General features: G+C 32.8%; 1 protein-coding gene and 1 long non-coding RNA gene across 4 annotated transcripts in view; both read right to left on the reverse strand.

Annotated features, from left to right (window-relative positions):
* The window catches only part of mura (ring finger protein murashka), a 27,664-nt gene extending 389 nt beyond the window's left edge, over positions 1-27,275 (reverse strand). The window contains exons 1-9 of one of the 3 annotated variants that reach the window (XM_086917848.1): positions 5,450-5,682; positions 5,061-5,312; positions 2,629-2,830; positions 2,460-2,547; positions 2,286-2,371; positions 1,632-2,222; positions 1,214-1,411; positions 792-1,090; positions 197-500 (exon numbers count right to left, since the gene is read on the reverse strand). In XM_086917848.1, coding sequence (XP_086773974.1) covers positions 197-500; positions 792-1,090; positions 1,214-1,411; positions 1,632-2,222; positions 2,286-2,371; positions 2,460-2,547; positions 2,629-2,830; positions 5,061-5,296 — 2,004 coding nt within the window. In that variant the 5' untranslated portion in view covers positions 5,297-5,312; positions 5,450-5,682. The other 2 variants (XM_012489537.3, XM_003695942.4) reach the window with 2 other exon arrangements.
* LOC147658430 (uncharacterized) lies at positions 6,769-26,671 on the reverse strand. Its single transcript, XR_015295243.1, has 4 exons — positions 26,271-26,671; positions 7,303-7,569; positions 7,040-7,221; positions 6,769-6,934 (listed from the first exon to the last, which is right to left on the reverse strand). It is a non-coding gene; the product is annotated as an uncharacterized LOC147658430 (long non-coding RNA).

The following is a 27,275-nucleotide window of genomic DNA, read 5'->3' on the forward strand; positions in this document are numbered from 1 at the left end:
TAATCACAAATAAACAGATTATTATAATTAATTTTTCTATTTATATAAATTTTTATAAATTCTTAATTTAATAAATAATCCATTATATAATATAGCGAATTATTGATCCATCCAACAAAAGTTTTATTCTCAATGTTTATGTAAGTCATTATGTGAGTCATTAATAACTCACAGAAAAGCAATAAAAAAAACTTACTTTAAGCCACTTGTCGATGCATTTAGAATGGAATTCATGCGAACATGGCAAAACACGCAGCGATTGCAAAGCTTCGAAGTCACACATGCAAACTACGCAGTTAGTTTGATCTCCTTGATGAGTTTCTGCATTGAATTTGTACGATGGCAACTGCTCCACTTCGGCTCGAGTCAATCCTCGTGGTTTAGCTTCTCCTAGCCTCTCCGCCAAAGATAAAAGAGCTTCGTAATTTTCTGTTGCTGAATCTGGCGAGGAGAGTTCCGCCTGACTATATGGGGATAATGGTGGGTTGCTGAGCATTGCGCTATAAAGTGGAAAATTTTATAAATTACATAGATGAAATTATTATAAATCAAGTTATATTAAGTTATATTAAAACTGTCGAAATTCTTTATGCATTTTATAACTCTTTTCTGTTATTTGTAATAAATCTAAAAATCATTTACTAATAATTTACTAATTTACTAATAATTATTTACTAATAATTAAAATACAGAGTGTTTTTCTTTTATAGATAAGAGAATTATCTATTTTTCTTACAAACTTCTTCTAAACAACAGTGACATTAACCAGAGAAACATATAATGATACTTACAAGAAGTGCAACAAAAATCCTGAATAAGTAGTCGGTGGTATCGGAGGCGTACCTCTCCATCTACTCGACCTTGATCGTCTGAGCGTGTGAACATTTGACGCTGTGCGTCGAGTCCTGGTCTGAATCATTTCCAATTGACTGTTCCTCGTTTCTGATAAGAATATAGGAGTAGGAGTGGGAGTAGTGACTTGAGTGAGAGCCGGTGGTGAATACGAATGTGGTAATGGTAATGGGGCGCCAGCTGCAGCTCCCACTCTATGATGATGATGGGATTCTATTAACTCTAATTCAACTTCTCGCTACAACAAAGAGAAAGCAAAAAGGAAAATAAATCAAATAAATATTTTTTCTCAGCAATGATGTGAAATAGTCTGATAACAGTCTTATATTTTTAATAATTTATTTTATTTGTTGAAGTATACCTGTTGAGAAAGTTGATGGTGCGCAGTATAATGAGTAGTATGGACGGGTGGTGGTGGTGCGTGAGCATGATGAAGAGCCGCTACAGGACCTCCGGTTGGTGTAGGATATCCTCTGGATGTTGCGCCAACTATCGAACCAACCAAACTGTGACCTGGATGGGTTGGGTGAGCTGCTGAATAGTGACTATGATGCGTAACCTATGGGAATATATTTATTTATCATAATACGCGAAATACTTTAAATTTCTTTATTAAATATAAAAAAAACTATATTAAATATTTATATTATTATATAATATATATATAGAATACATTTTTCAATAAAAAATTATATATAAAAGAAAATAAATTTTCAGAAATAAAAAAGAAAGTATATAGACTTTTTCTTTTATAATTTACAAAAGGATATTTCCTTTACCTGACACGAATGTGCAAACGCGTGTGCTCCGGTTGGTGTGTACAAGCCGTGCAGTTGGCAAGGAATTCTATAACCTGTCGCCTGAGGATGCCAGAGCGGTTCTCCGCTAACAGCAACTCCTAAACCGGAAACACCAACTTGTCCAACATCTACAACTACAGGACCGTTTGCTCCTTGCGCAGGATGATGTCCTGTGCCCGGCGGATGATGGGGATGCGTTTGATGCGCGTTATGTATATTATGATGCGAATTGTGTAAATTATGATGCGAATTGTGAATATTGTGATGAGAACTATGGATTCCATGATGGGAATTATGAATGGGCGGATGGGGAGTGTGACCGGGCACAAACGGATAGGACAAGCCGAACGAATCCGTGTATCGTTGATAACGATTTCTGATAGTTGGACTGCCGCGTGTCGACATATGATTTCGCGGTGATCGCCTTTGGGGCGCCGCTGAGAATTCCCATGGCGGTGGAGTAGTGTGTAACGGTGGTGTAGGAGACGGTGGTGTTGTTTCACGAACTTCTATACCAGAGACGGCACCGTTACGAGATATTCGACGACGTTTCCTAGATGGAGACTCGCTCTAAAAACATATCGACATATAATACCGATTTCGTGTCGGAAATCGAAGTGATGTTATATATACCTTTCTACCATCGTCTTGACTAGGTTGTCTGTAATACGGTGGCGATGGTTGTATTTGTACAGGACTCAGAGGTAACTGATTTGTGGCTAAAAAGAAAAGAAAAGAAATGAAAAATGTCATTTATTTTTACGATCATATAATTTATACAATGCAATATAAAAAACTATAACATACCTTGGGAACTCCTACGATACTCCATATCAACATTGCTAGCTCCGAGACCTGGACTCATGTTCAATAATGGACCGCGCATCGTGTTCTCCTGCGAGTACATATATCTTTTAAGAAAAAAAGTACACATAGATTGATTGCGTACAGATAATATGGAAGGAGGAATGCTTACTTGGCCGCAGATATTGATGTGTAACGGAGGGGAATTGGCCGGTGGACCCACGGATTCTTGTGGAAAGTGCGTCGGTGGACCTCTCGATTGTGGACTATGTTGCGGAGGCGGTTTATATCCCACACTAGACCCGCCTACGTTCCCGTGATACGAAACTTCCTTACCGTTTGGCCCGGTAGACGTACCAACGCCAGGGCAATCCCTAAATACGTGCAGAATCACAAAATCATTAATACGGTCGTATATATATATATATATGACACATGTGTTAAGAGTAAAATTAAGTATTTAAATTTGTACTAGATTAAAATTTAAATAGTAATTATTGGAAATTCTATAGAATTTGGGCTACCTCAAATATTTTACAACAAATTTATTAGATCCCGAGGAATTTAAATTTAAATTTTTATCTAAATTTAATCATGAGATTCAATTATGAGATTTTATTACGAGTAATGCCAATAATTTCACTGAAATTTCTACAAATTTCCTAGAATTATTTTTAACGTAACATCGATCGTACAACTTTTAGTAGATTTTTTTTTTTCCTTAAACATGATTTACGTCAATTCTTAATTATTTGCGTATATCGATCTATCGAATAGTTAGTATACATCTAATGAATAGTGTCGATTTAATGATTCGATACATGCCGTAAATTGTCATAAGTAATAATAAATACGAATCTCTTGTACTCTCGTATAATTATAACGATGGTGGCTGACATTTTTATTCTTCTAACCTTAAAATATTTATAGCGACTTAGAATAAAATGATATTCGTTCAAGTACATTACACAAACAGAAATTATCATTAATTATGCTGAATAAATGTAACCATATTATGGATATATTTGCACCAATCGTATTTTACGATATTTATTAAATAACGATATCGCAAAACTACCGTGAAATGATTCTGTTTTCGTAATTAAAGTGTTCCCTGAGCACAAGATAACACGAAACACATGACAATGAAGAACTCGAATATGAAGAAATAAACTTATATATAATCATTCAAAAAATTGTCATTCAGTGACATGCTAAACATAATATCAGTGAAGAGAGAACGTGTAAACATGAGAGAAGAGAGAAAATAGAAATGTGGAAAAAAAGAAAAAAAAAAAAAAAAAAAATAATAAAACAAGAACAAATGCTCAAACATTCATGTAATGTATAGAAGAAAATCATTTTGTAAACGAGTACTGTATATATATATGTATATATTGTAATTAATTTGAGGTGATATTTCGTATGGTTTTTCATGCATCATAAGTCCGCAAATTTTCGTTGAAAAGATTTTGCATGTTGAATGAAAATAATTTATCCGTTGTATATATAGATTATATAGACCGCACATATAACTTATTTAATCGTGCCATTTGTGGATGAATGTTATGTTTTACATGTGTATTTATATCTTTTTATACGATATAATTCTATGTGTATATATACAAAAACAATTTCACAAAATCGTTTCAATCGAGCAAGCTGTATGTGCATTTTTTGCATGCATACGCGCATATGTATCGCGTGATTCATGAATTATGATCGAAACGTTTTATCAACGATTCACGATACCCTAACTGTTTCCCAAATCGCGAAACATTAATTTGCAATAACAAGAGGAAAAGAGCTTTTTTTAGATTTGAAGAAATTGAGAAAGGGTGATTAACGAATTCTAAATGTGAAAACGTGAAAACAAAATATGAAAATGAAAATGCGCTGCGGTTGCATTCGCAGCATCACAACTCGAGGACAACTCTGCTTGCGTCTATTATCGTTGATTAGAATCGTCAAGACTCTTCAATATCGGTTGTTCTGAAAATTAAATACACACTTGCTAGGCCGAACACGTTACTCATATTACTTTCGTGACAATTGGTTTACTTTCGTCCTTCCATACCGATCGTTCCATATTGGTAAATGCGGAAATCTATCGACGAGCGTTCGATTCTCGATTGATCGCACAATTAATCGACGACGTAACAAGTCGAGATTCATTCGAGAATTATAGCAATATATGCGCGCAATTCTCGACATTACGAAGGATTATATAATAATATTCTTGAACAAAAAAGCACGTTACGATAATTATTTGCCTGATTACACTGATAACAAATCATGACACTTCCGATTATTTTGAATAGTGTAGCCTCGTCTATACGAATAAATTGTGTATTATCGACATGACGTTAACAAATCTCACGATTGTATAAGAGAAGAAGAGATTGTAAGAAATACAGGAAAAACAAAAAAAAAAGAATTGATCGATCCTTTGATAAACGCGAATGATAAAATATAATGTAAAAAGCGAAAAAGTAAAAAAAAAAAAAAAAAGAAAGAAAGAAAAAAGAAAAAAAAACGTTATAATCGACGAATATGCACCGATAAATGTGCCAGACTTGTAGACTTGTCATTGCAATGATATACCCGTTATGGAAGCGTGGTGGTGGACATTGTCGATATGGGTATTCCTTGTTGCCGGTGTATTGCTGAGGTATCTGGGCGTGCTGAGGATGCTGATTATGGGGATGCCATCCACCGCGGGCGTGAGGTGGCGCTGGGGGGCGAGAGTGGGGCCCTGCCGGGGTGCCACCAGTTACTACGGCCCTGTATCGTCCCTGCATGCCCAAGCCGCGATGCTGATGACTCCCAGGGCCGTTCATTCCCTCCCCCTTCGCTCTGCTCGTTTCGATCCTATTATTCTACCCTCGTTCTCTTTATCTCTCTTTCTCTCACACTCTCTCTTTCTCTCTTACACACACATACACACACACGCGCACACACACTCTCTCTCTCTCGTTTTCCGTCACTCTTACTTTTTTTTTCTTTTTCTTTTTCTTTTCTCTTTCGACAACGAACCACGGTATCGCTCCACCTTTTCTCTCTCCGTTGGTTTCGTTTTCGTGGTTGAAACGGGAGGACACGATGGCAAGGAGAAGGTTAACCTCGCCGACCGATTTTGCCCGACCTCGCACACGTTTCTGGCCCCTTCGTTCGAAACGTGCACGCCCCACGTTAACTCCTTCGACTTCGGCTATTGAGAGAGAACCTGGCGAGATATTCGAACGTTACACGGCGAGAAGAGGCTAGATGAACGAGAGGCGATTTCCACCTCGCGCGCCGTTCTTTCGAAATGTCGAAAGAACATCCGAGCTCACCGCCATGTTCGAGTGCTGCTCGAAACGCCAGGGGCAACGATACCGATCTAAGGGGCCCTGCACTTTCGTTATGTAAAAACAGATTTCTTTCTTTTTGTATTGTATTTCAATATAATATGTTTCCCTTTTGTAAATGAAAGAGGAACGCTGTAATGTTATAAATAAGAATAAAATAAATAAAATAAAAAAAAAAAAGAAAAGAGGAGAAAAGAGAAAGAATTACAATTCTGAAATTTTCAGAGGGTATCAGGGCATAACGTGAACAAAATGTACGATATATCAAAATGATTTTTTAAGCTACTAAGTACAATAACAATGAGTATAGTTTAGAAACGAGCATCATACCATGCACTAATATGTAATAATTGACGATAAAAATAATATCTATACGATATATTAAAAAAAAAAAAAAAAAAAAGTATCGTTTAAACTATGATTGCACCTGGCGAATTTGCGAATTTCGATTAAAATAATTCATTTATAATTAACGATAGAAACAGTAATTTCTATTTCGAAATATCGCCCGTTGGCAAAGTTCGAAATAAACATTCACATGCTTCTTCCGAGCACTCAGAAGTGGCGAGAAGTTTGGATGCGTGTAAAAAATATAATCTCTCTAACCACCTAGCCTCTATTATACGGGTAACAATTTTTATTTATTTCTTGATTTCTCTCGACCATATTTTTCTTTCCTTTCTTCTTTTTTTCTACTTTCTTACGTTGATTCTCATTTCTCTCGCTCGCCATTAGCAAAACGTTTGCACCCTCGTCATCATGTTCGCGGAGCAAGTCGTGAAAAGGAGCGAATCACGACATATGTAAATCGCGTTTAATAATTCGCGTGGAGAATATTTATGAAATCGCCGATTGCGTCGATTTTATTTCTTGTGGACCGTCAAAATCCAAAGAAAAGAGATAAGAGGAAGAAAAAGAAGTACAGGGGAGGGGCAGGGGGGGGGGAGGAAAGATTTTCGGAATTCGTTTGAAATATGGATTTTAATTTAGTTAGATATTATCTAGTTTTGTGATGCACGAATGAAATTGCTCGTTGATGTTATACACAGGGTGTTCCAAAATCTTTCTATTTTGTTTATTCAAAAAATAATATATCGTTTCTAGGTTATTTCCAGATGGAGCGCGTATCTATAAGAAAATAGAACAAAGAATTAAAAATTCGAGTAGAAATAATATAATTTTTTTTCTTTTTATTCGATAATTAAAATTTGTTTTGAGAATCAAACAACATACAAGATATTTAATTTCTTCTTCGATTTGTTTCTTTTTTTTTTTTTTTTTCTTTTTCTTTTTTTAGTCCAAGATTATTTCCAAATGTTATGAAAGATTTCTTTCCTTTCTTTTTTTTTTCTCTCTCTCTCTTTTTAAATTTATTCGAAGATCATTCCAAGGTTACTTCGTGAATCAAACACTCACTGAAAAATGAATTTATTTTACAAATTTCTGTTTCACAAGATGAAAAAAAAAAAAAAAAAAAGAAAAAAAGGATTCTTTACTTTACGATTTCCATTTGTCGTTATATTTTGAGACACCCTGTATATTCACAGTTAGTTAAAGTTACGACAGATCCAGATGCATTAAACGTTGACGATCAACAACCAAGTCATTGCCTCCTTCGGAGACGTCCTCTTCTCTCGTTCTCCTGTCGTTCAATTCAATCAGCCTTCGCATACGTTTCGAAGGAAAAAACGTATTCGTCGGAATCGCTCCTCTTCTATGGGATGCCGACACGCGAGCCACGGTTGACGTTCAAGCGTGAAAAGCTACAGGAGCACACGAAACAAATGGTGACAAACTCATCAAGCAGATCAAGCTATGTATACGCTATTAATGATCATCCTTAAAATTTAATTCATCAAAAGCGGTGGAAATTATAAATAAAATAAATAAATAATAAAGAATAAACGATTTAATAAACAGGTGTAAGGAACATATCATTGTACAAGATAGACAGAAAAAAAAAAAAAAAAAATCATCATGCGAAATGGTACAGAGGATGCACGATCGTTTAATAGGCGTGGATTGTTAATGCACGATTCTACGAGTACCAATGGTACTAGTTAAACTCGATCGCAATAGCTCAAACACGTTAATCCCTCGTATATGCGTACGAGAATCGTTCGAAATCGTATAATAGTTTGAAATTGTAGCTCGAAATCGAGATTGTTAACCCTCGCCCATTCGATTTATATTAATTTCAAGTAACTTGAAAATATTTTATAATTGTTGTTGTTGTTGTTGTTCTACTTAATCTCGAGCCATTACTTTTGCATTTTGAACGAAGTTTAAACGTTATGAATCAATTTTTTAAAAATTGAAAAACGAGAATTTCGTCGAAACAGTATTAAAAAGTTCGTACCAGTTTGATATAATTTTTTTTTAAAGCGATTATAAAATAGCGGTACAATCTCTCTTTTGGATGCTTGTTGCTTGAAATTAATTTACTTGAATTTAAATTGAAAATAATTTTATCGAAATCAAATAAATAAAGTTACCTAAACGAAACTTTAGATATTTTTAGATTCGAAATCGAGGGGTTAGATTAAGTTTGCAACACGATTCTTTAAAGCCATTTTATCCATTGTTTCAAGTCAAGTTACCCGAATTCAAGTAATTCGACTAACTTAAATTCTTAAATAATTAAATAAAATTTATCCGTGCACAAGTTTCGATCAAAGCTTTTTGATTTAAATTTTAATAACAGATCGATCCAAGATAAATTTGAGGAATACGTTTAATGAAAAAAATATTCTACACAAAGTCCAAGGATATATAATTTGGGTGATAGCATTCTATGGTCCCTGGATAGAGGTACCATTTTCTGGACCCTTTGTGTATCCACGACGCACCGTCATATTTTTTTTTCCTTTTTCTTTCTCTTTTTTTTTCTTTTTATTCATTTTCTCTTCTGGAGAAGAAGCAGAGAAGAGAGAAGAAGAGAGAAAAAGAGAGAGAAAGAGAAGACCCTGGCCACGAAGTCCGAAGAAACGATTAAGTGAACCGGAATATCCAGGCCCCGTTGCTTTGGGCCAGCCTCTCTCTCTCTCTCTCTCTCTCTTCCTCTCTCTGCTTTTGTGCAGACTACGGCTCCGAACAGTGGAAGAAAAAAAAATATCCCTGGCGACTGGAAATAAAACTGCGATTGTAGCGAATTTTTGATCTGGACAAGGATATAATATACCATTCCTTGTGGAATCTGGTATCCTAAAAAGGAAAAGGAAAAGATATCGATGGAATTCAAAATCTTTTTGAATAACAATTTTAATATTATTCCTTCTTTTTTTTTTCCCCCCCCCCCCCTATAAAAACTGTTGAACGAGGAAAATAATTTACTTTAACGTTCACCAATTCTTGGATTACAATGGTACAGAATTTTCATTAATTTTGGAGTTTTTAAGTATTTCGATATAAACGAAGATAATTTATTCGGACGTTCACCTATTAGTTATCGATTTGAACTAGATTATATAAATTAAATTTGTAAATTTTGAAATCTTTCGAATATTCTTTCTGAAAAGATTCCATGGAGAAGAACCTTGAGATTTTTTTTTGAGTAAAATTTGAATTAAAAGAAGATAATCAATTTGAAACGAAAATTTCGCCAATTCTCATAAAATTTGATATTTTATCAACAATTATTAATCAAAATCGTTTCTTTGACAAAAAAAAAAAAAAAAAGAACCAGGACACATCTTTCTATCGAATTCTCTCCCTTCTTTCGAAACTCGGAGTATCGAGTTTAGGATCGTAGGAGACAATTTACTTGGACGTTCACCATGGCGGCGTTCTTCCTTTTCTTGGCCCGTGGTCACACGTTCTCCTTGAGTTAACGTTCAGGGAACTTCTTTGGTGAGAGTGGAAGAGGGAAAACTCTACTAACGATTGCTCGATGATGGAATCGATGTTCCTCGCGTGGAATTTATATATGTGTGTCAATATCGATTGCTTGGATAATGGTGAACCTTATCAGCCGTACGTACAACAATATGGCTGATTGTAGCGAGCTTGGTGCATTGTTCGTGCATGGGAATGCACGTTGTCCAATGTGTTCGTGGAAGGATCTTTGGAAGGATCGAATCTAGAGGCGGGGGAAAAAAAAAAGAAAAAAAACACGTAAGAAAAGTTGTTACGTAAAAATGTTGGCTGAGATATTTATTCACCGAGCTATGAGCAATTGAAGTTAGATGAAGCGAGACGAAGATAGAATGACACGGCAGCGCGACGAGGATGGAGCTGTCCGATTCTATTTGCGTCTCGCTTCATCTAACGCTAACTTGAATCACTTGTAACTTGATAAAAGCATTAACATTTTTACGTACCAAGTTTTTTACGCTTGACTTGACTTCTCCAAAATCTGTCCTTCGATACAAGGAAAAAGAGTTTATCTTCGTGAATCGAACGAACTTTTTTTTTTTTTTTTTAATTTTTTTTCTTCCAGAAAATCGTATATTCTTGTCGCTGCTGTCGTTGATTATAAATCCACAAGAATAAATTTCGAAATTATTCGAAATATCGAATTTTAAAGAAATATCTAAAGAAAAGTATATCGATAAGAGAAAAATACGATATTATTTATTGCGGATATTATATAAATTGGAAATGGTATCTGAACCAATGATTGGCCGTAATATATCAAAAGCCGTATACGAGGATTAATAAAGAAACTATCAGGTGCTGGAACAGAATTTTTAGTTAACTGCAAGTAGCATGATATGATCGTGAAAACTATAGATGGTCTGCACAGGTACGCCAGGTAAACACGCCATATGTCACGTGGGGAGATAAGGATATCTAAAAAAGATAGCGAACTATTTGTTTAATTTCCATATAATCGATGATTCTTGTTAACGATGACCTGATCCGAATTAAAAATCGAAAAAAAATTAATTAATTATTCTTATGGATGTTGAACGCAAGTTCAACATTGTTCGTCAATTTGCGATCCTTTCTTCCCAATCTGCATCGATATAAACGTTTCGTTTTTTTTTTTTTTTTTTTTTTTTTAAATATTACTTATTCCTTCTTTCCGATCACCTCAACAATCCGATTACCTCAAAACAAATTATCATCGTGGTTAAATCGATCGATAAATGAAAATTTGTAATATAAACCATTTCACATTTATTATTAATTTGAGATTCGATAAAGCAATTAGAACTTTCCATCCTTACGAAATTAAAAATTGTGATCAATTATAGTTTCTTATTTTGATTCAAAAATTATTGTTATTATTATTATTATTATCACAATAATAAAATACAATTGCATAATGATAAAAAGATGGAGTAAACAGAACAAGATTTTTTAAAGAAAGGAAAAGGATAGACGTATGCATGTAATGTCTTATTTACGTCATAGAGGGTTAAGTAAAATTAAGTACGTAAAGCCACATAAAATTATATTTAAGAGATTATATTGCGTATTATTTAATTTATTATCTCTCACTTTATGGCCAACAATGACGTTTATTTCCTTACGGAAGTGATAATGATACACATGCACTTGCGGCAGTTAATTTAAATGTACCATATGCTGGATATTTACCGTGTCTTGGACGCTGTATATCATTAACAGAGATAAGAGAATGGACGAAGTAACGTAACAGGTGCTATTAAACGCTACTTAACGTCTAATACGTCTCTTTGACGCAATAATAATAAGAACATCTCGAACGCTTTGCGCGAGGTCCGCGCACATTTTCGTTTCGCGAAGGAACGCGTTTGAACTTCAAACAAAGGGAAAGGAAATCCTCGACCATTTGGAATTTCTTACGTGAATTTCACCTTAAAGAGATATAACGTTTCTTTGATAAAATAATATTTGAGACCGCAAATAATAAATTCTCGTCGTCGCATCGCAGAAATTTTCGAATAATTGATGACGCGATTACTCATACTTTTGATCGTAACACGAATTGTAATTCAAATAACAATTTACAAGAATAATAAAAAAGAAGAAATCAAATATCGAAAACTTTCCTCGTATCCTCGAATTATTCAAATATTCACGGTCATCCTGAACGATTTTGTACGGATCAGGTCATCGAGCACTCGACTTCGAAAAGTCAAAGCATCCTGCTGATTAACCGACGGAAGAATACCGTGTATTTTTAACCGAAACTAAAAAAAAAAAAAAAAAAAAAGAATGAAAGAAAGAAAACGAAGAGAAATAAAGAAAAATAAGGAGAGAATAAAGCAGTGTCTGATCGCTGAAACCTCGAGACGCGTTACGTACGGCCAGTGAATCTGACCGAGAGAGGCCATAGCCTCCTGGTGATGTGGCGATGCTCGCGTCTGCGAGAAACCCGTTTACCTTTAAACTTCTCTCCCGTGGTAGCGGCTCTCTCGAGACGTGGCCGACGCAAAAACCGTCGAGACGAGGACGAAGGAGTCGCGGCGAGAAACGCGTGCACCGTTCCGGACGGCGACGTGATCAAAAGCTGGCTCGAACGGGGTCACGAGATCCCAACCGTCACGATTCCGTGGAATTCTGATGGATTTCGTCTTTAAATCGTCGATTCGATATTGGGCTTGGATAACGCGTGTTTCTTTTTCTCCTTTTTTTTTTCCAATTTTGATTCTTTAACCTTCGTCCATCCTTTGTTCCACATTTTGAAAAAAGAGAGATGAGAATGATTGTTGTGTATTCGATCGTTGATTGAATTAATTTAACGTGTCGGAAATTTGATCTTTCACTTTCTTTTTGCGAGTAAAATTTATTGATTTCTTTTTGTCATTATTATTTCGAGAGAAGGAATTAAGATAGGAAAGAGAGATAGAAAGTATTGTTCTCTTTTTATTTTTGAACGAAACTATCTTGTCAAAATTTTAATTTCTTTTTTTTTTTTAGATATTACGAAAATCGATGAAAGTCAGAGCGATTTAAGATATTGTCTCAATAATTTCGTGTCTTATCGAGATACGTGCAATGGAATAAAGAATATGAAAGAAGAAATATGTCTTACCTCGATATCATATCACAAATATTAACAAAGTGTTATGACCGATAACGTAGAGATACATTTCTTTTATATTCATAATGGAAAACAGTGTGGGATGTCGCAAGATTCTCTTTCGATTCTCAATTTCTGAATCATCGACCCGAAAGTCTCTGCATACCTTTTTCTAATTCGTCTGATCGACGAAATATTTGTCGAGAGAATTTCTATACGAAAGAAGCGCGACGTTAAAATTGGGGATCAGTGATACGAGACTAGGTTTATAAATACTTGTCTCATAACACGAAGTCGCGTTCATCAATTATAATCTACATGCGACGATGACTAATAGCGTTTTAATATAGTTTCATCTTTGCACTAATTTCATCGTTTAATATTTGTGGGAAAATTACCAAATATTGCCTAATTGTTGGAAACAAACTGATATTTCAATTAGTTTCATCATTCTGTTAATCTCCTCTTTAATTTTTATGGGACTGGACAAATATTAATCATTACAAATAAACAGTGAAAATTCGAATTAATCATTAATCCATTATAACCTAAAAACTTCCAAAATTCGATGAACACGAATATGAAAGAAACGAATAAAATCTCCGAACAAACTCAAATAACACCAAAAGAAAGAAAAAAAAATCACTATCCATCTAGTCTAAAGGTTCAACGGACGCGAAGGAACAAAACGAATAAAACGTTAAAAAAATAACCTCGAAACCGTTTACGTCAAAAAGTCGTTGACTCGCCTAACCTAAAAATCCGAGAGATCGAAAGGCAAACACGGGGAGAAAATTCGAGGAGGAAAATGAAAAGCTACGAGGTTCGTATATAATTCTAAATAAATTACGCAGAATTCTCGATTCGACGGAGTTTCTCGAGCGTTCACGTTCCCTCGATCAGCGGAGGCTGGCGAAGCAACCAGTTCCGGGCGAATGAGGCACGAAAGAGTAGGAGCGCCTCCCACGATTATATTCTCGCCCGAAACAGCGAGGAGAGATCCAGCCTCGGTATATAGACGTGGAGGACGTGGCCAGTGGCGACGAGGTGGGCACAAAGGCTTCGAATTTATGCCAGTCGAGAAAGAGAGGAGGCGGCAGCTGCGTTTTCGATTTTCCACCAGCTGGTGTGGCACCGCGTGTCTCACGGGCAGGGCCGTAGACCTTCGCTCGACCACTCGACTAGTCCTTAAAAGGCCGGAACGTTACAAAAGGCGATCCCTAGGGCGGTGGCGTTGCAGGTCGGGACCTTGTTCCTTCTTTTCTATTCCTCTCTCTCTCTCTCTCTCTAACCTACTCCTCTTTCTAACCTATTTCGCTCTCCCTGTTCCTCGTCGAGAGGGAGGAGAGGAGAGGGGAGAGAGAGAGAGAGAGATAGAGAGAGAACGTCTCTTCGATTCCTTCAGGAGTCCTCCAGGAATCGGCCCATTCGGTGAAGAACTCCAAGGAGCTTGAGCTGCTCTCTATCGATCCAGGCCGCTTCGTATCACGAAACTGGCTGGCACCCCGGAGAGACCGACTGAGGGAGACAGGAATAGAGGAATAGAGGGATAAAGTGAGGGAGAGAGAGAGAGAGAGAGAGAGAAAGGGACGGAAGGGAGGGAACATGAAGCGAGAGAGGAAGGAAAGAGGGATAGAGAAAGAGAAATTTCCACCTTGCCATCCTCAAAGGATGCATCAGCCAGGATGGATTTTCTGTTTTCGAATTTTGTTGACACTGGGACCGGTTATTTTGTTACTATATTATAAAGACGATATGTTATTTAGTATAACGCGAAGTATAATACGAGGAAAAAGAAAGAAAGAGGGAAGAGACGAGAGATTTCTGTTTTGTTCTGATCCTTAAAGTAGTGCAAAGTGAATTTTTACTTTCTATTGAATTTCCTTCTATTTATTCGAAGTTATATATATATATTTTTTTTCGTTGTATCGTGAGAATAATTATTATTGTTGTTCCAATTTTTTGTGATAAGGAGGAGGGAAAGGGAGAGGAGAAAAAAGATACGCCGGACGGAATAAAAAATTTTCAGTTTTCTATCGAATTTTGCTGACATGGCAATTTTTTCTTGTGGTTATTATTATTCGAGTATTCTATATATTATTGTACACACGCGCGTATATACACAATTCTATGTATACTTATCTGCAATTTACTCAATGTACGGATTTATGGCAACATGGCGGCTATTGATTGAACTGGAAACGATCCGATGACTCTCTCTATGTAAAGCTGATAGTGAATAGACTAGTCGAAAACGAGCTTTATTTCGTTGTTTTTGTATCACGTTGGACCAATAATTTACCGTGTTCTAGATTTTGTGAATTATGTATATATATATATCGATACAAAAAATAAGTATTCTGATGCTCTAGTCTGGCAAATCGGATTTAATTCTATTATAATATCACTCGTATTTTACGATGCAATTCTCGAAAATTCAAGATTTCAAAAAAATAAATGTCTTTACATCGTCCATCAATTATGCAAAATAAAATAATTAAAAATTAATTACATCACATTGAAATTGTGCGAGATCCAAATCCAACTAAAAGTATTAAAAAAAAAAAAAAAAAGAAAGAAAGAAAAGTTAAATCGTGTTTAAAAAAAATCAAATGAACCGACGAATGATTCCACTGCTACGAAAATACCAGTAACTCCCCCGTTTTCCTAAAAGAACAATAGAATACGTTTCGATCCGTTCCACGGACAAGTTCTTTCGCTTTCGAGCGAAGATAACGCGAACAGATAGCAGAGGGGAATGATTATGCACTACGAACGATCAGGTCGCAGCCTTCGAGAAGAAATGAGGATGCGTTAAAATATTCAAGGTCCACTTTAGATAAAGAATATTCGACTTCTGCATTTCCTCCCGACCAGAGATATAATTTTAATAAGGGAATCCTTATTCGTCCTAGACACGAATAATTTTAATTTTCAATAAATATTAGTATTACTGCAATAACAGAGATGTTTTATTTTTAAAAAGATTTACTTTAATTTTGAATATTAAAGTAAAGTATAGTATCTCAATCAGATAGTGGATAGATTAGACTTTTAGAAATTTTTAAAGAAGAATATGAAGAAAAATTTCACTTTTTTTTTTTTTGAATCAAATTGGAAGAACATTTTTGTAAAATTTCATTGGTTTCATTTTAAGTTTGATTATTATAATTTCGTTATTTATGAATACGCAGCACGGTTATTTTTCGAGCTTCTCTTATTAGAGTTTGCATCACACTATGCGCTCGTATCAAATTAACCCCCTGTGTCTTGCAAGTTACACTTGTCGCATGGAAAACACGGTCCAGAGGTGATAACGAGTCACACTCGTGACGCAGGAAACGCTGCAAATGTGAAAGTACAGGGGCGTCCCAAAAAGCACGCTAATCACTTTACGCGTTAAAATAGAAAATCAAACTATAAATTCAAACTAAAATAAATTTTAATAACCACGAAGATTTACATTTTTATTATTTTCGAATGAAATCATTACATTTGAAACATCAAAGTTATCTACGTTTTTTTTTACGAAAAAAAAAAAATATCTCTTGACGTAATATATTTACAAATTCGAATAAATATAACATTTTCATATAAATTTATATATTAAAATCTCATGAAATTAACTTTTTCAATTCTTGTAAATCTTTGTAATGAAAATATCAATATAAATATGTATATTTTATTAAATACAAAACAAGAATTCTGAAATTCATTATTCCAATGATCTCTAATTTTTCTTGAATTTTGTAATATTCAAATAACCCGTGTTCTCGTATAAAATAAGAAAAATTGAAAAAAATTAATGCTGCAGAACGAATAATAGCACTAACTTTATAGAGAGAAATGAATAACAATATGCCTAATATCTCTATAAAATATAGTGACGTAATTATAATAAAATAAATACGCATTAAAAATTATTAATCAAAAATAACAACAATCTTTCTCTTGGCACGTGATCTACAAGTTGAGGACAAACTATATTATTCTTTATGGAAAATTCGTATTACTTATACGATTCATCATTCATATTCAAAATTTCTATTACTTATTTGATTTTCTAATCACGTCACACTAACATTTTGAACCACTTTATATCTTTTTATTATACTAAGCTTCTCCCTCCTTGCAACCTCGTTTCAGCTATTCCGTTAGTTTCCCCCTTCAAATAAGCCATAAATGTACAAAACTTGAAAATTCTCTCAAGAACGATAGCTTTCATGGAACATTCCACCACGTGTAAAAGCGAAACGCGTATATGGAGCACGTTCACCGCTCGCTCGAATCCTTTACTCTGCATGATAACTCGCGTAAGTGACCAACGACGAACGACACTTTAAATATATACATGCATGGCGTACGATAACAGGTACACTTAACCCTGCTGAACTGGACCTACTGGTTCGATGAAATAAACGAATCAAACTAAAAACAACAATCCGGAAACAAACGGCCTCGGTTCTACTTCTATCGTACGGTATTATATTACATCTTCGTCGTTGGGCATCCGCGTTTGTTTATATTTGCTCGATGACGAGAGGACTATGGTGAAAAGTTAGCGCGATACGCTACTGCGCATTATATCGGCCATATTGAATATTTAGTATATCTTATGAAAATTATTATTTCATTTTTCATAAATTAATGCTTTATAGAAACGTTATAACACAAAGAAAAAGTAATTAACAATAAAATATTCAAGATACCGAATAATTTTTGAGCAATTATATATTTATTTATTTATTTTGTTTCAAATAATATGACCTCGTATTTAGTGACAATGTTCTACTTTATCGACGAGACAGAAAAGGTGGGGTTACCATCCGGAAGTCAAGTATTCAGTTGGCGTACGTAAATAGAAGGAAGAAAAGTATTTTCAGAAAACCATATCGTGGTTTTTTTTTTAGTAGATAAAGAACGAACGATCAAACTTTGATATACTCTTCTACAGATTGAAAAAATGATACTTAGAGACACAGGTGTTACTTGTCCCTGATAACGAATCCTACGTGAGAAAATGTAGAATACAATATTTTTTGTCCAAGAGTTCGAGGCTTTTATTCAGACTGTTGTAATACGATGACTAACGAGACCTTATTAGCTTTGGGAAATTAGCACTACTATCTGACGATGACTTCAACGGCCATGGTTTCGCGTTTGCCGACTCCTTCCTTCGCTGAATCATCGTGTCTCAATAGATAATTAGTTCGTGGTATTTTATAGAATTTTCAAGGAAATATTAAAAGAATTTATATATAAGAAGATTTTTAGGAAGTTTTGAATTTCTTGCAAAACAATGTGTAAAATATTGTTATTTTGCGTCTGTTATAGAGACATAAAGGAGCTTAGAGAATGAGATTTTTCTTGAAAAAAGAAGTAAAAAAATGTAGAACAAAGTTTTTTCGTAGCAACTCCCGTTTTTGAGATAATGGAGTTTGAAAGTGCGTGGGTGAATCTTATATCAGTATGCATTCTATGAACTTTGAGGTTAATTTTCTCCGGAACGGAAACCAGTATGAGAAAAATTTATTAAACCTTATCAATGTATTTTTTAATGAAGAATATCTTCGAATATTTTTTTTTTTTTACATTGAATAATATTTTCAATTTTTTTTATGAAATATTTGATCGATTTATAGAGAATATCTATTAATTTTAATACATTTTTATTCGACTATGAAGTTACAAATTCGTTCAGAGTTCTATCGAAACAAAATTTTTTATTTCAGAGCAAAAATATATAGTTGGATAACTAATATTCCAGAGTTTGAATCCCTCAAGATCTAGTCTGAAACATCTACAAATATCTAGTTCTACAAACGAACAAGCGCGAAACATGAATCTCTATCCGATTTTCCGTTTTCATTCATTCGTCCACTGAATAGATGAGACGTCTTTTGCAGCCAAAGTTTCCATGAAAAAACATATATGACATATATAAAGGATTTAATTTTTTTACAGTAGAAAAAGTATTATTTCTCTAAAACTTCATTGATCTCAAAAAAAAAAAAAAAAAAACTTCGCTTCATCTCTATCTGAATAATTCCATAAATACCATAATTTAAAGAGAGTATACATACTTTTGTATAAAGCATGAAATTAATAATCAAAAGTAATAGAATAAAAAATAGAATAAAAATTTTGTTTGAATTATTATTGCATTAATAAGAATTTACTTCAATAAGTCTAATTCTAATTTATATCTACGATGACTCAATCATATGTAGTCATCCGAGGGTTAGTCTCAGATGGTAGCCCTTGTCCAAGCCAATTTAGCTACTAAACTTTTAAACGCATATACGCGCCCGCATATGGCCGCGAAGAGGGCATCGCGAGTATTAAGAGTGCGTGTTAACCGTCGTTTTTCGCCCCTACCGGATTTTTCTTCGCGAAGCCAGCGAAGAGTTTCAGTCGGAACCGAAGTACCCGTATGCGTCATCATGCCCGCATACCGCAGCGGCGAATTACACCCATCCCTTCTCACCACTACCCTCTTCTTGCCCCCCTAATGATGGATATTGTGGCCAGCCCCCGAGGGATCTCGTTCTCTAAACGATTCGCAATCATAAACAGGTAGGAAAGGAAGATTCTTGCGGAAAATAGTTTTTTTACCTGGTATTTTGTATAATCCTATTCGATATTTCTAAATCTAACGAAAAGCTTTTGTCATGAAAATGTTCGGAAATGTTCGGGAGTCTTCGGTAATAATCGAGGAATCTCGTATGTTACGGGTTATTGGGATATTTGTGAAGGTGAAGTTCAATTTGAGTTTATCGTTCATTAACAGTTTAATGCAAAAAATTTTTGAAGAATTTTGAAAAATTAGTGAGTCTATGGTTAAAAGTCATGGAATGAATCTTTGTTTATATTAGGATATTTATGAAATGCAAGTAGATCGATAGATTGTACAATGTGAGGTTATATGTTGTTTAATTTGGTATTTTATTGATATTTTCTTTCTTAACATTAATTATTAAATCTTCGCTATTGATATTCAAAATGTGAATGAATTTTCACTTGAAAATAATCGTAAAATTAATTATATCTCAGACTATTTCGAATATTTATGAATTGGGAACCTGGATTCAAATCAAATTTAGGATATTGCTTTAATACGAGAAATTTTATCATTGAATTATGAAGAATTTGTAAGTATACGATTAAAAATAATCATCGAATTAGTGTTTAGAAATAATTTAAAAATAGAAATTGTGGATTTTATTGATTTTTAAAAAGTCGGTAAATCTTTTTAAGAAATATGGTTTTACTTAGATATTTTATAATGTCTAAATCCAATATAAATATTTTCCTCAATTTAAGAAGTTTATGAGTTTATGAGTTTAAAAATATTTATTAAATAAGCTATATATTTATGGAACTATTAGCTTAAATTCTTTCTTGTTAGGTTAAAATTAAAATAAGAATAAAGTTCATTCTATATTTAACTGCATTAAAAAATAAAATAAATTTCTGCAGATTTAAAATATTTGTATATATAGGATTTTTCAATCTTATTTTGCAAAATTAATGATGAGATACGAAAGTTTCAATTTTATATCTATTTTGTTTTTATGAAAAATTTTTAATATGTTAAGATTAGAAGATTTTTTTCTTTGTTTTTCCAAAATGAAAAGCGAACATTAGAATACTATCATAAACTTTATGACAATTTTCATAGTTAAAATAATACAAAAAATATCACAGAGAAAAAAACCATGAATTTAAAATAAAGAATTCTATCGAACATAGAATATATAGTCGGTACATGTGTCCTATTGAAGTTTCTGAATAGACAATTCTCTAACTACAGACTATGCTTCACGTGATAAAAAAGTCAAGATTAAGTCCCACGAGGTTTTCCATATCTTAGTCCCGACAACTTGGTGTTTTCAACTTCGGATTAAAAATAAAACAGAAATAAAAACGATCGATACGAAGTAGTCAATAGAATGGATGGAATAGATAGAATTTCCAGAACTTGTGATTTTGTATAAAATAATTCGAGATCGTGGCATTTGAAGAATTGAAACACTGGCTGATTTCATCGCGATTTTTTTAATCATACTATTGATAAATACCACCGTATCTCTTGACGAAAGAACGATGATGCAAACGAATTTCTTGTACACATATTCGCACACATTGTATAAGGACAAATTGCATGATACGTCAAACGCGTATGAATAACATGTTTTAATGTACAAAAGAAAAACATCGAGAATAGCCGCAAATGCCAAATGGAAAATTATAAATTAAAATAATTTCTTGAGAATGTTTATACATATATCGATAATATAAACATGATATTCGATTTAAAGTAATAAAAAATTAATAGATATAAATGTTAAAATAAATATAATAAATTTTTATGTAAATTTCACATCTATAGTACGATAATAATTAATAAATATAAATCTATAAGTAAATATTGAAAATTCTCCTATGAATTATTGTTCGATAGATATGATGAAAAATGAATAAATATAAAATATATATAAAAATATAATAAATTTTATTGAAAATTTAATTCATTGTCAATATTGTATGACAAAAATTAATAAATCAAAAGTTACGTAAATAAATATAAAAAAAAAAATCTCTATTGAATTTTTACATCAATAGTATAACTGACAAATAAGAATCATTATAAACGTGATAAGAATTAATGAATAACAAAAATATGAACATGACAAATTTCGATGAATTTTTCAATATTTGAATGATATATACATTATATATATATATATGTATATATACATATCTATAGCGTAATAAAAATTAATAAATTATTATTCGAAGGAAATAATATTATCGTGATTTTGAAAAAAAGACTTACATACGTATATAATAATAGATCTCGAATGAACTTCAAGACAAGTTGCATACATTTGCAATAGAAATACATCTATTTATTTTTGACGCATTAACAAAAGACAATCATGCAAGATTTCTAATGAAAATGTGCCATGACACGTGAAAATGTCATAAAATGGTTCGTTTCTATATCGATACGAATATGAAAGACTGGTGTAATAACACATTTGGGGCATTTTGTTGGACACGATGAAAATATCCAAGATATTTTTCGTCATTAAAATTTGTTATCGTGTTCTAACTACACGATAATTTCAACGTTCTACCATCTTAAAAATTCGATGATACTATTAATTAAATTTTATTCTTGTTAATTATATCATACGTTTATAATTCATTATTATTAAACTATATAACGTGGATTTGGATTATTAAACTATATAATGATATTAATTATAACCATAATAAGTAGTAAACTAACGATATTGATTATTATATTATAACGAGCTTAGAGATTTTATTGGTATATAATTTATTTAATTACGAATTTATAATTTGTGTTGTTATAATATTTGATATAAGCATATTTTAAAGAATTTTGTTATAAATACAGAAATATATTAAAAATAAGCACTTTTTATGCGAAATTTTACGCAATTGTGTACGATGCAAGGCAGAGTTTAGTCATCAATCAGAAGTCTCTTTTGCAACAAAGTATTATTTTGTAAAATAGATTTTTATTATTTTAATCTTTTCATTCGTTGCTTCATTTTCTTCCATTTTGTTAATCAATCTCTTAATTATCTACTTTTCAACTAAATTTTAAAAATAATTCTATTACATCTATTTTATTCCATATAATAACAAAATTCATTTATTATACCATCTGTCGTATATTTCCAATTCTTTGTTCTAAAATATTTCTACTTTTAATAAATTACAATGTTCTATACTATTATTCTATAAATTCTATAAATTATCTTAATTCTTTTCTATTGCTAATCAATAGAATCTATTTGTATTCAAATTTAATCTACCTAAAGTTGTAAAATTATAATTTATTATCTTCTTATCTTTGTTTTTCATCATTTAAGTTTACGACGTAAACTATTAATTAATAAGTAAATCTTCTTTTCCATTTCCCAATGCTTAGTCAAAACCAAAAGAGGAAACAAAAGAAAAAAAAAATTCTTTAAAGTACATACATGATTTTGCAAACGATTGTTTCATCGACTGATATCAAAAATTCTATCAGCTTTTCACAAAACAACTCGTATTCGCCTCGAGGATTGAAAGATGTCACGTCATTGCGAAGATTAATAATACGAACAACGGCCATTCGCGTCACTTTCACGGGAAACAAGACCGTGAAACACGTAGAAGACTCGTATCGCGGTCCAACGACCGTGCTCAAGGAAATTCCTTAACTTCCGCAGGGTCACGATCAAAAATGAGGAAAAGTGGAGGGGAGGGAGCTAAGTCTGAGTCAATCTTGTTCAAGGAAACTGCTTAAGTATAAAATATACGAGATTCCTTGAATCCAAATTGAAAATAGCAAGGGAAAGTTAGAATATTTGATTAGGTTTTTCCAGTGACATCAATTATAATTAAAAGAGACATATGAAGATGTTTTAAACTTAAGCCATTTAAAATGTAATCACAGTTAGAACATCTGAAAAAATAAATTGACAAAAATATTAGAAAGTTTTAGATGGGGGACACGAAATTTCTAAAATTTTATTTAAGTACTGGATTGGGAAAGATTAAATTGGGAATAGATGTAGGAATTCTTTATAAATGTGGCTAGTTCAAGAAGAAAATTTTGATTCGTAAAATGATGGAAGATATTTTCCACTTTTTTTGAACGAGATTATTAAACGAGAATTAATTTCGATTAATATTATAACATATTGTTATATTATTATTTTGGAACATTCTACATTCTACTAGCGTCCACTAACTTACTATTGGAATATTCAATATGGCGTCTTTCATTGCCTTAATCCTTTAAATCTATCACTTACACAACTAAACCAATTAAATTACTTCGAAAAGAATAGTTACGAAGAAAAATAAAGGGAGTTTAATACAAAAAATATTATGAAACTGAACAGTCATATATCTTTCTTATATTCTCATATCCATAAGATCGAAAAATTTATTACAAATCTAATCTTATTATTTATCATTTAAAGTTATTATTATTATTTTTTTATTATTTAAAGTTATATAATAAAAATTTATAGATATATATTAAAAACATATATAAACTAAATTCATTAAAATCCAATGAATTTCTGCGGAATTATATAATAGTTTCAAAGGGAAATAGCAATTAATGGATTGACAATCTTTATATCCTATTCAAATTCCTGTTAATCATATTCATATATCAATTCTCACAAAGGATTAATTTACAATCTCATCGTATTCTTATCAAATGTAATATAATACTTATAATTCCCTTGTAGATCTGGTATCCTTCCAACTAAGGATATATGAAGGTACCGTATGCTGGACGGCGATGTCCACTTCCTGAAAAACCCAGGTGGACCTGCCGCCTTTCTTCGACCACCACCTGCCTCTGCCAGCAACGGGTTCCTCGCAACAAGCCTCAACTCCTCCTCTCGGCAACGCTTTCCGTAAGATAGTCTCAGACAAGCAATAGCAGCAGCAAGCTGGTTGGTTGGCTGATTCGTTTCGAAACGAGAATGCGTAAGCCGTAATTCCACGCGATCGATAAAGAAAACGAAGCTTTCGATTCCAATGGCGTTTTGCGGAAAGCGGCGACCGGAAGTGGTGCCCGCACGGATGTAACGAAACGTGGACGATGTCTCGCGTGACGATTTAAGAAATTCTGATGATTCATTCCATGGTCTTTTTTTTTTCGTAAATCTTTCTTTCTTTTCAGAATTTTAAATTTTATTATTAATTTTATCAAAATAAAATTATAAAGGATAGTTGTAATTGAATTGATAACGAATCATTTTGAATATAAATTATTATTTTAAGTACAATCGAGGTTTAAGATAATTTGTCTCATTTCTGAAGATTAATGAAGACTAATGTAATTGAAATATAGAGTATAAGATTGGAATATAAAGATAATTCAATTTTTATAATCTTTTAAAATATTATATCTTTTTTTTCGTTTATTCTGAAGACGAGTTTCGTCTAATTTAAAACGTTTTAATTTTGTATTTTTTTTACACGATCATATAGAATTATTATTACTATAGAATATATATAAAATGATGAATCTTTTTATATAATTAAAAATGCAATTTTTGAATTAAGTTATAATTACAATTAATGTGTTTATAGAATTGTAAAATAAAATAATTGAATAAATTATTTAAATTTAACCAAGTTTAATTGTATACATTATAAAAAATGACGATTATCAAACAAAAAAAATTATTTAATAAAATATTTATTTATGGAAAAATAAAAAACCGAAATAAAATATAAAATTTCGTATGTTCAAAGTGTTTAAAATAATATAATCAGTAGTTAAACAGATTCATCAATTAATAGTAAGATGCTTTTATACTAAACATAACCTTACATTTCTCGAAAAATAGAAAGAAAAATCAAACAAAAAAAATAATATAATAATAGTATAATAATAATTGTTATGTTCTTAGTTCTATTACTAGAGATTTCACAAACTCAAGAAATTTTCTTAATTATAGAAAAAAATATGTAAAAAATTGTAATCATACAACCTCATAAATGCAAAAATACATGAGATAAAGGAAGATAAAGGAAAAAAACTCTGTAAGTGGAAGAAAAAAAAATTGTTTATCGTGACAATATCGCATTTCTATCCTGATGGACAGATGCATTTTGTCTTGATGGACAGATGCATTCTGTCTTAATACCATGAATTCAGTAGAATCTTCATCACAAAGAAAAAGAAACTTTGCAAGACGTCGAGAAAAAGAGAGACAAAGAAAAGCATATGTTATCATACGACTTATATATATTATTTTCGAAGTAGAACCTACAGACCTCTACACGCTAAAAATTACACTATGTAGTCACTAGACTCCAACAATGATCGTTCGTGTTAATTTCGTTCAACAGGCAGGACTAACTACCTAAATAGTGCATGCGATTGTTTTTCATCAGCGGGAACAATGGTTACGATAATTTCTTTGGCGGAACATTTTTAGAGATGACGGAAATACACCGGGTCGGAATATAGTCGTAACTAACCTTTCAGCTCCGTGTCAGTCGGTCACGCACACGATCAGTTCGATTCTGTGCTTGACTTATCGGTAGAAATAAGAATGGTCATTAACAACGTTAATTTTATGATTTTAAATGAAATGAGACTTCAAATTTTGTCATATAGAGAATTAAATATTTATAAAATGAATTAAAAATGGCATTTTTTGACAGAATAAATAAATATACAATATACGTAATTGTGACTATCATTGATAATATTAATATAATAAGATATATATATATATATATACAATAGGAATTATTAAAATTTTTTGTCATGAAAAAATGTTTCATAAATAATAGATCAATTCCTGAATGATAGAAAATTTAAAAAATTATAGAAACTTCGTTTTAAATAGTAAATTTAAAATAATATTAAATTTCTATTATTTCATCTTTCAACTACGAAAAGAAAAACAAATTATATATATCGATAAGTATGAAGATAACTTTACATACGGTATATTGCTTGTATCGATGTTTCTCCGTAACGTTTTTACTGCAATACAAAACGACCTTGACGAACAGAGACAAGATACTCGACAAAATAGCCTGGCAGTTGACTTTAGATATATGAAAAATGCGAACTTATTTATCGTTGCACAGTATATATGTTCCACACACTCATACGAAAGATAGTAACTGCACGATTTTCCTTATTAAAGTCCTCGTTTGCTCACTTTGAACGCGTAACGAGCATGAGTTGCTTGAGAAGCATTGACGTAGCGAGAAAGAATCGAGCGAAACGATCAAACAGATAACCGAAGAAAAGGAAAAGGTAATCTGACAGTACCTACGTATCTATCAGATTAAAAAGTAGCTGTATACAACATTCAGTAAATCACTTGCAAGTCGTATATAAAGAAAAAAAAACATTTCCGGTGTTCTATGAGATACGAAATGCCCGCCGGAGGGCGTATCGATTCAGACAAAATATTTATGGGCAAGTGTACCGTTTCGGAGCGTATGTGAACATATTTAATAAAAACTGTTCCAAGATTTATATTTTTCTATTAAGAATAATCAGTATTAATCGGGTGAAAAACGGTAAAGGAAATTTTTCCTACCGTATAGGGTAACACTCCCGCGTCGCTGTCATGCTTGAATGTCACCGTTGCTGTTTGTGAGCGGTTGAAAGCAGAGGCCACAATGATAGTATCAGACACACGTATACACTGTGACACCGTAAAAGGCACACGCATGTATGCACGCACGCGCGCACTAAACACACTCGCGCGTACGTTAAGCAATCATCACCGCACGCGACATATATGAAACATACAACCTCACCCGTTGGTGGCGCGCGACAGACTGAGACGAAACGCGGCTCACTAGACTGGAAGGGGAGGTAGCCGCGTAGTGGGAAGAAGAGACAGTAGTGGGGGAGACCCGTCGCATAGGTGTACGCCACAAAGACGGGGCCCTGTATTTTCGCTTTACTGCGATACGGTCGATACGTGTTCT

This window comes from Apis florea, unplaced genomic scaffold (assembly GCF_048593485.1).
Source record: "Apis florea isolate Af1SG1 unplaced genomic scaffold, ASM4859348v1 contig_2272_pilon, whole genome shotgun sequence".
Classification (NCBI taxonomy): Eukaryota; Metazoa; Arthropoda; class Insecta; order Hymenoptera; family Apidae; genus Apis; species Apis florea.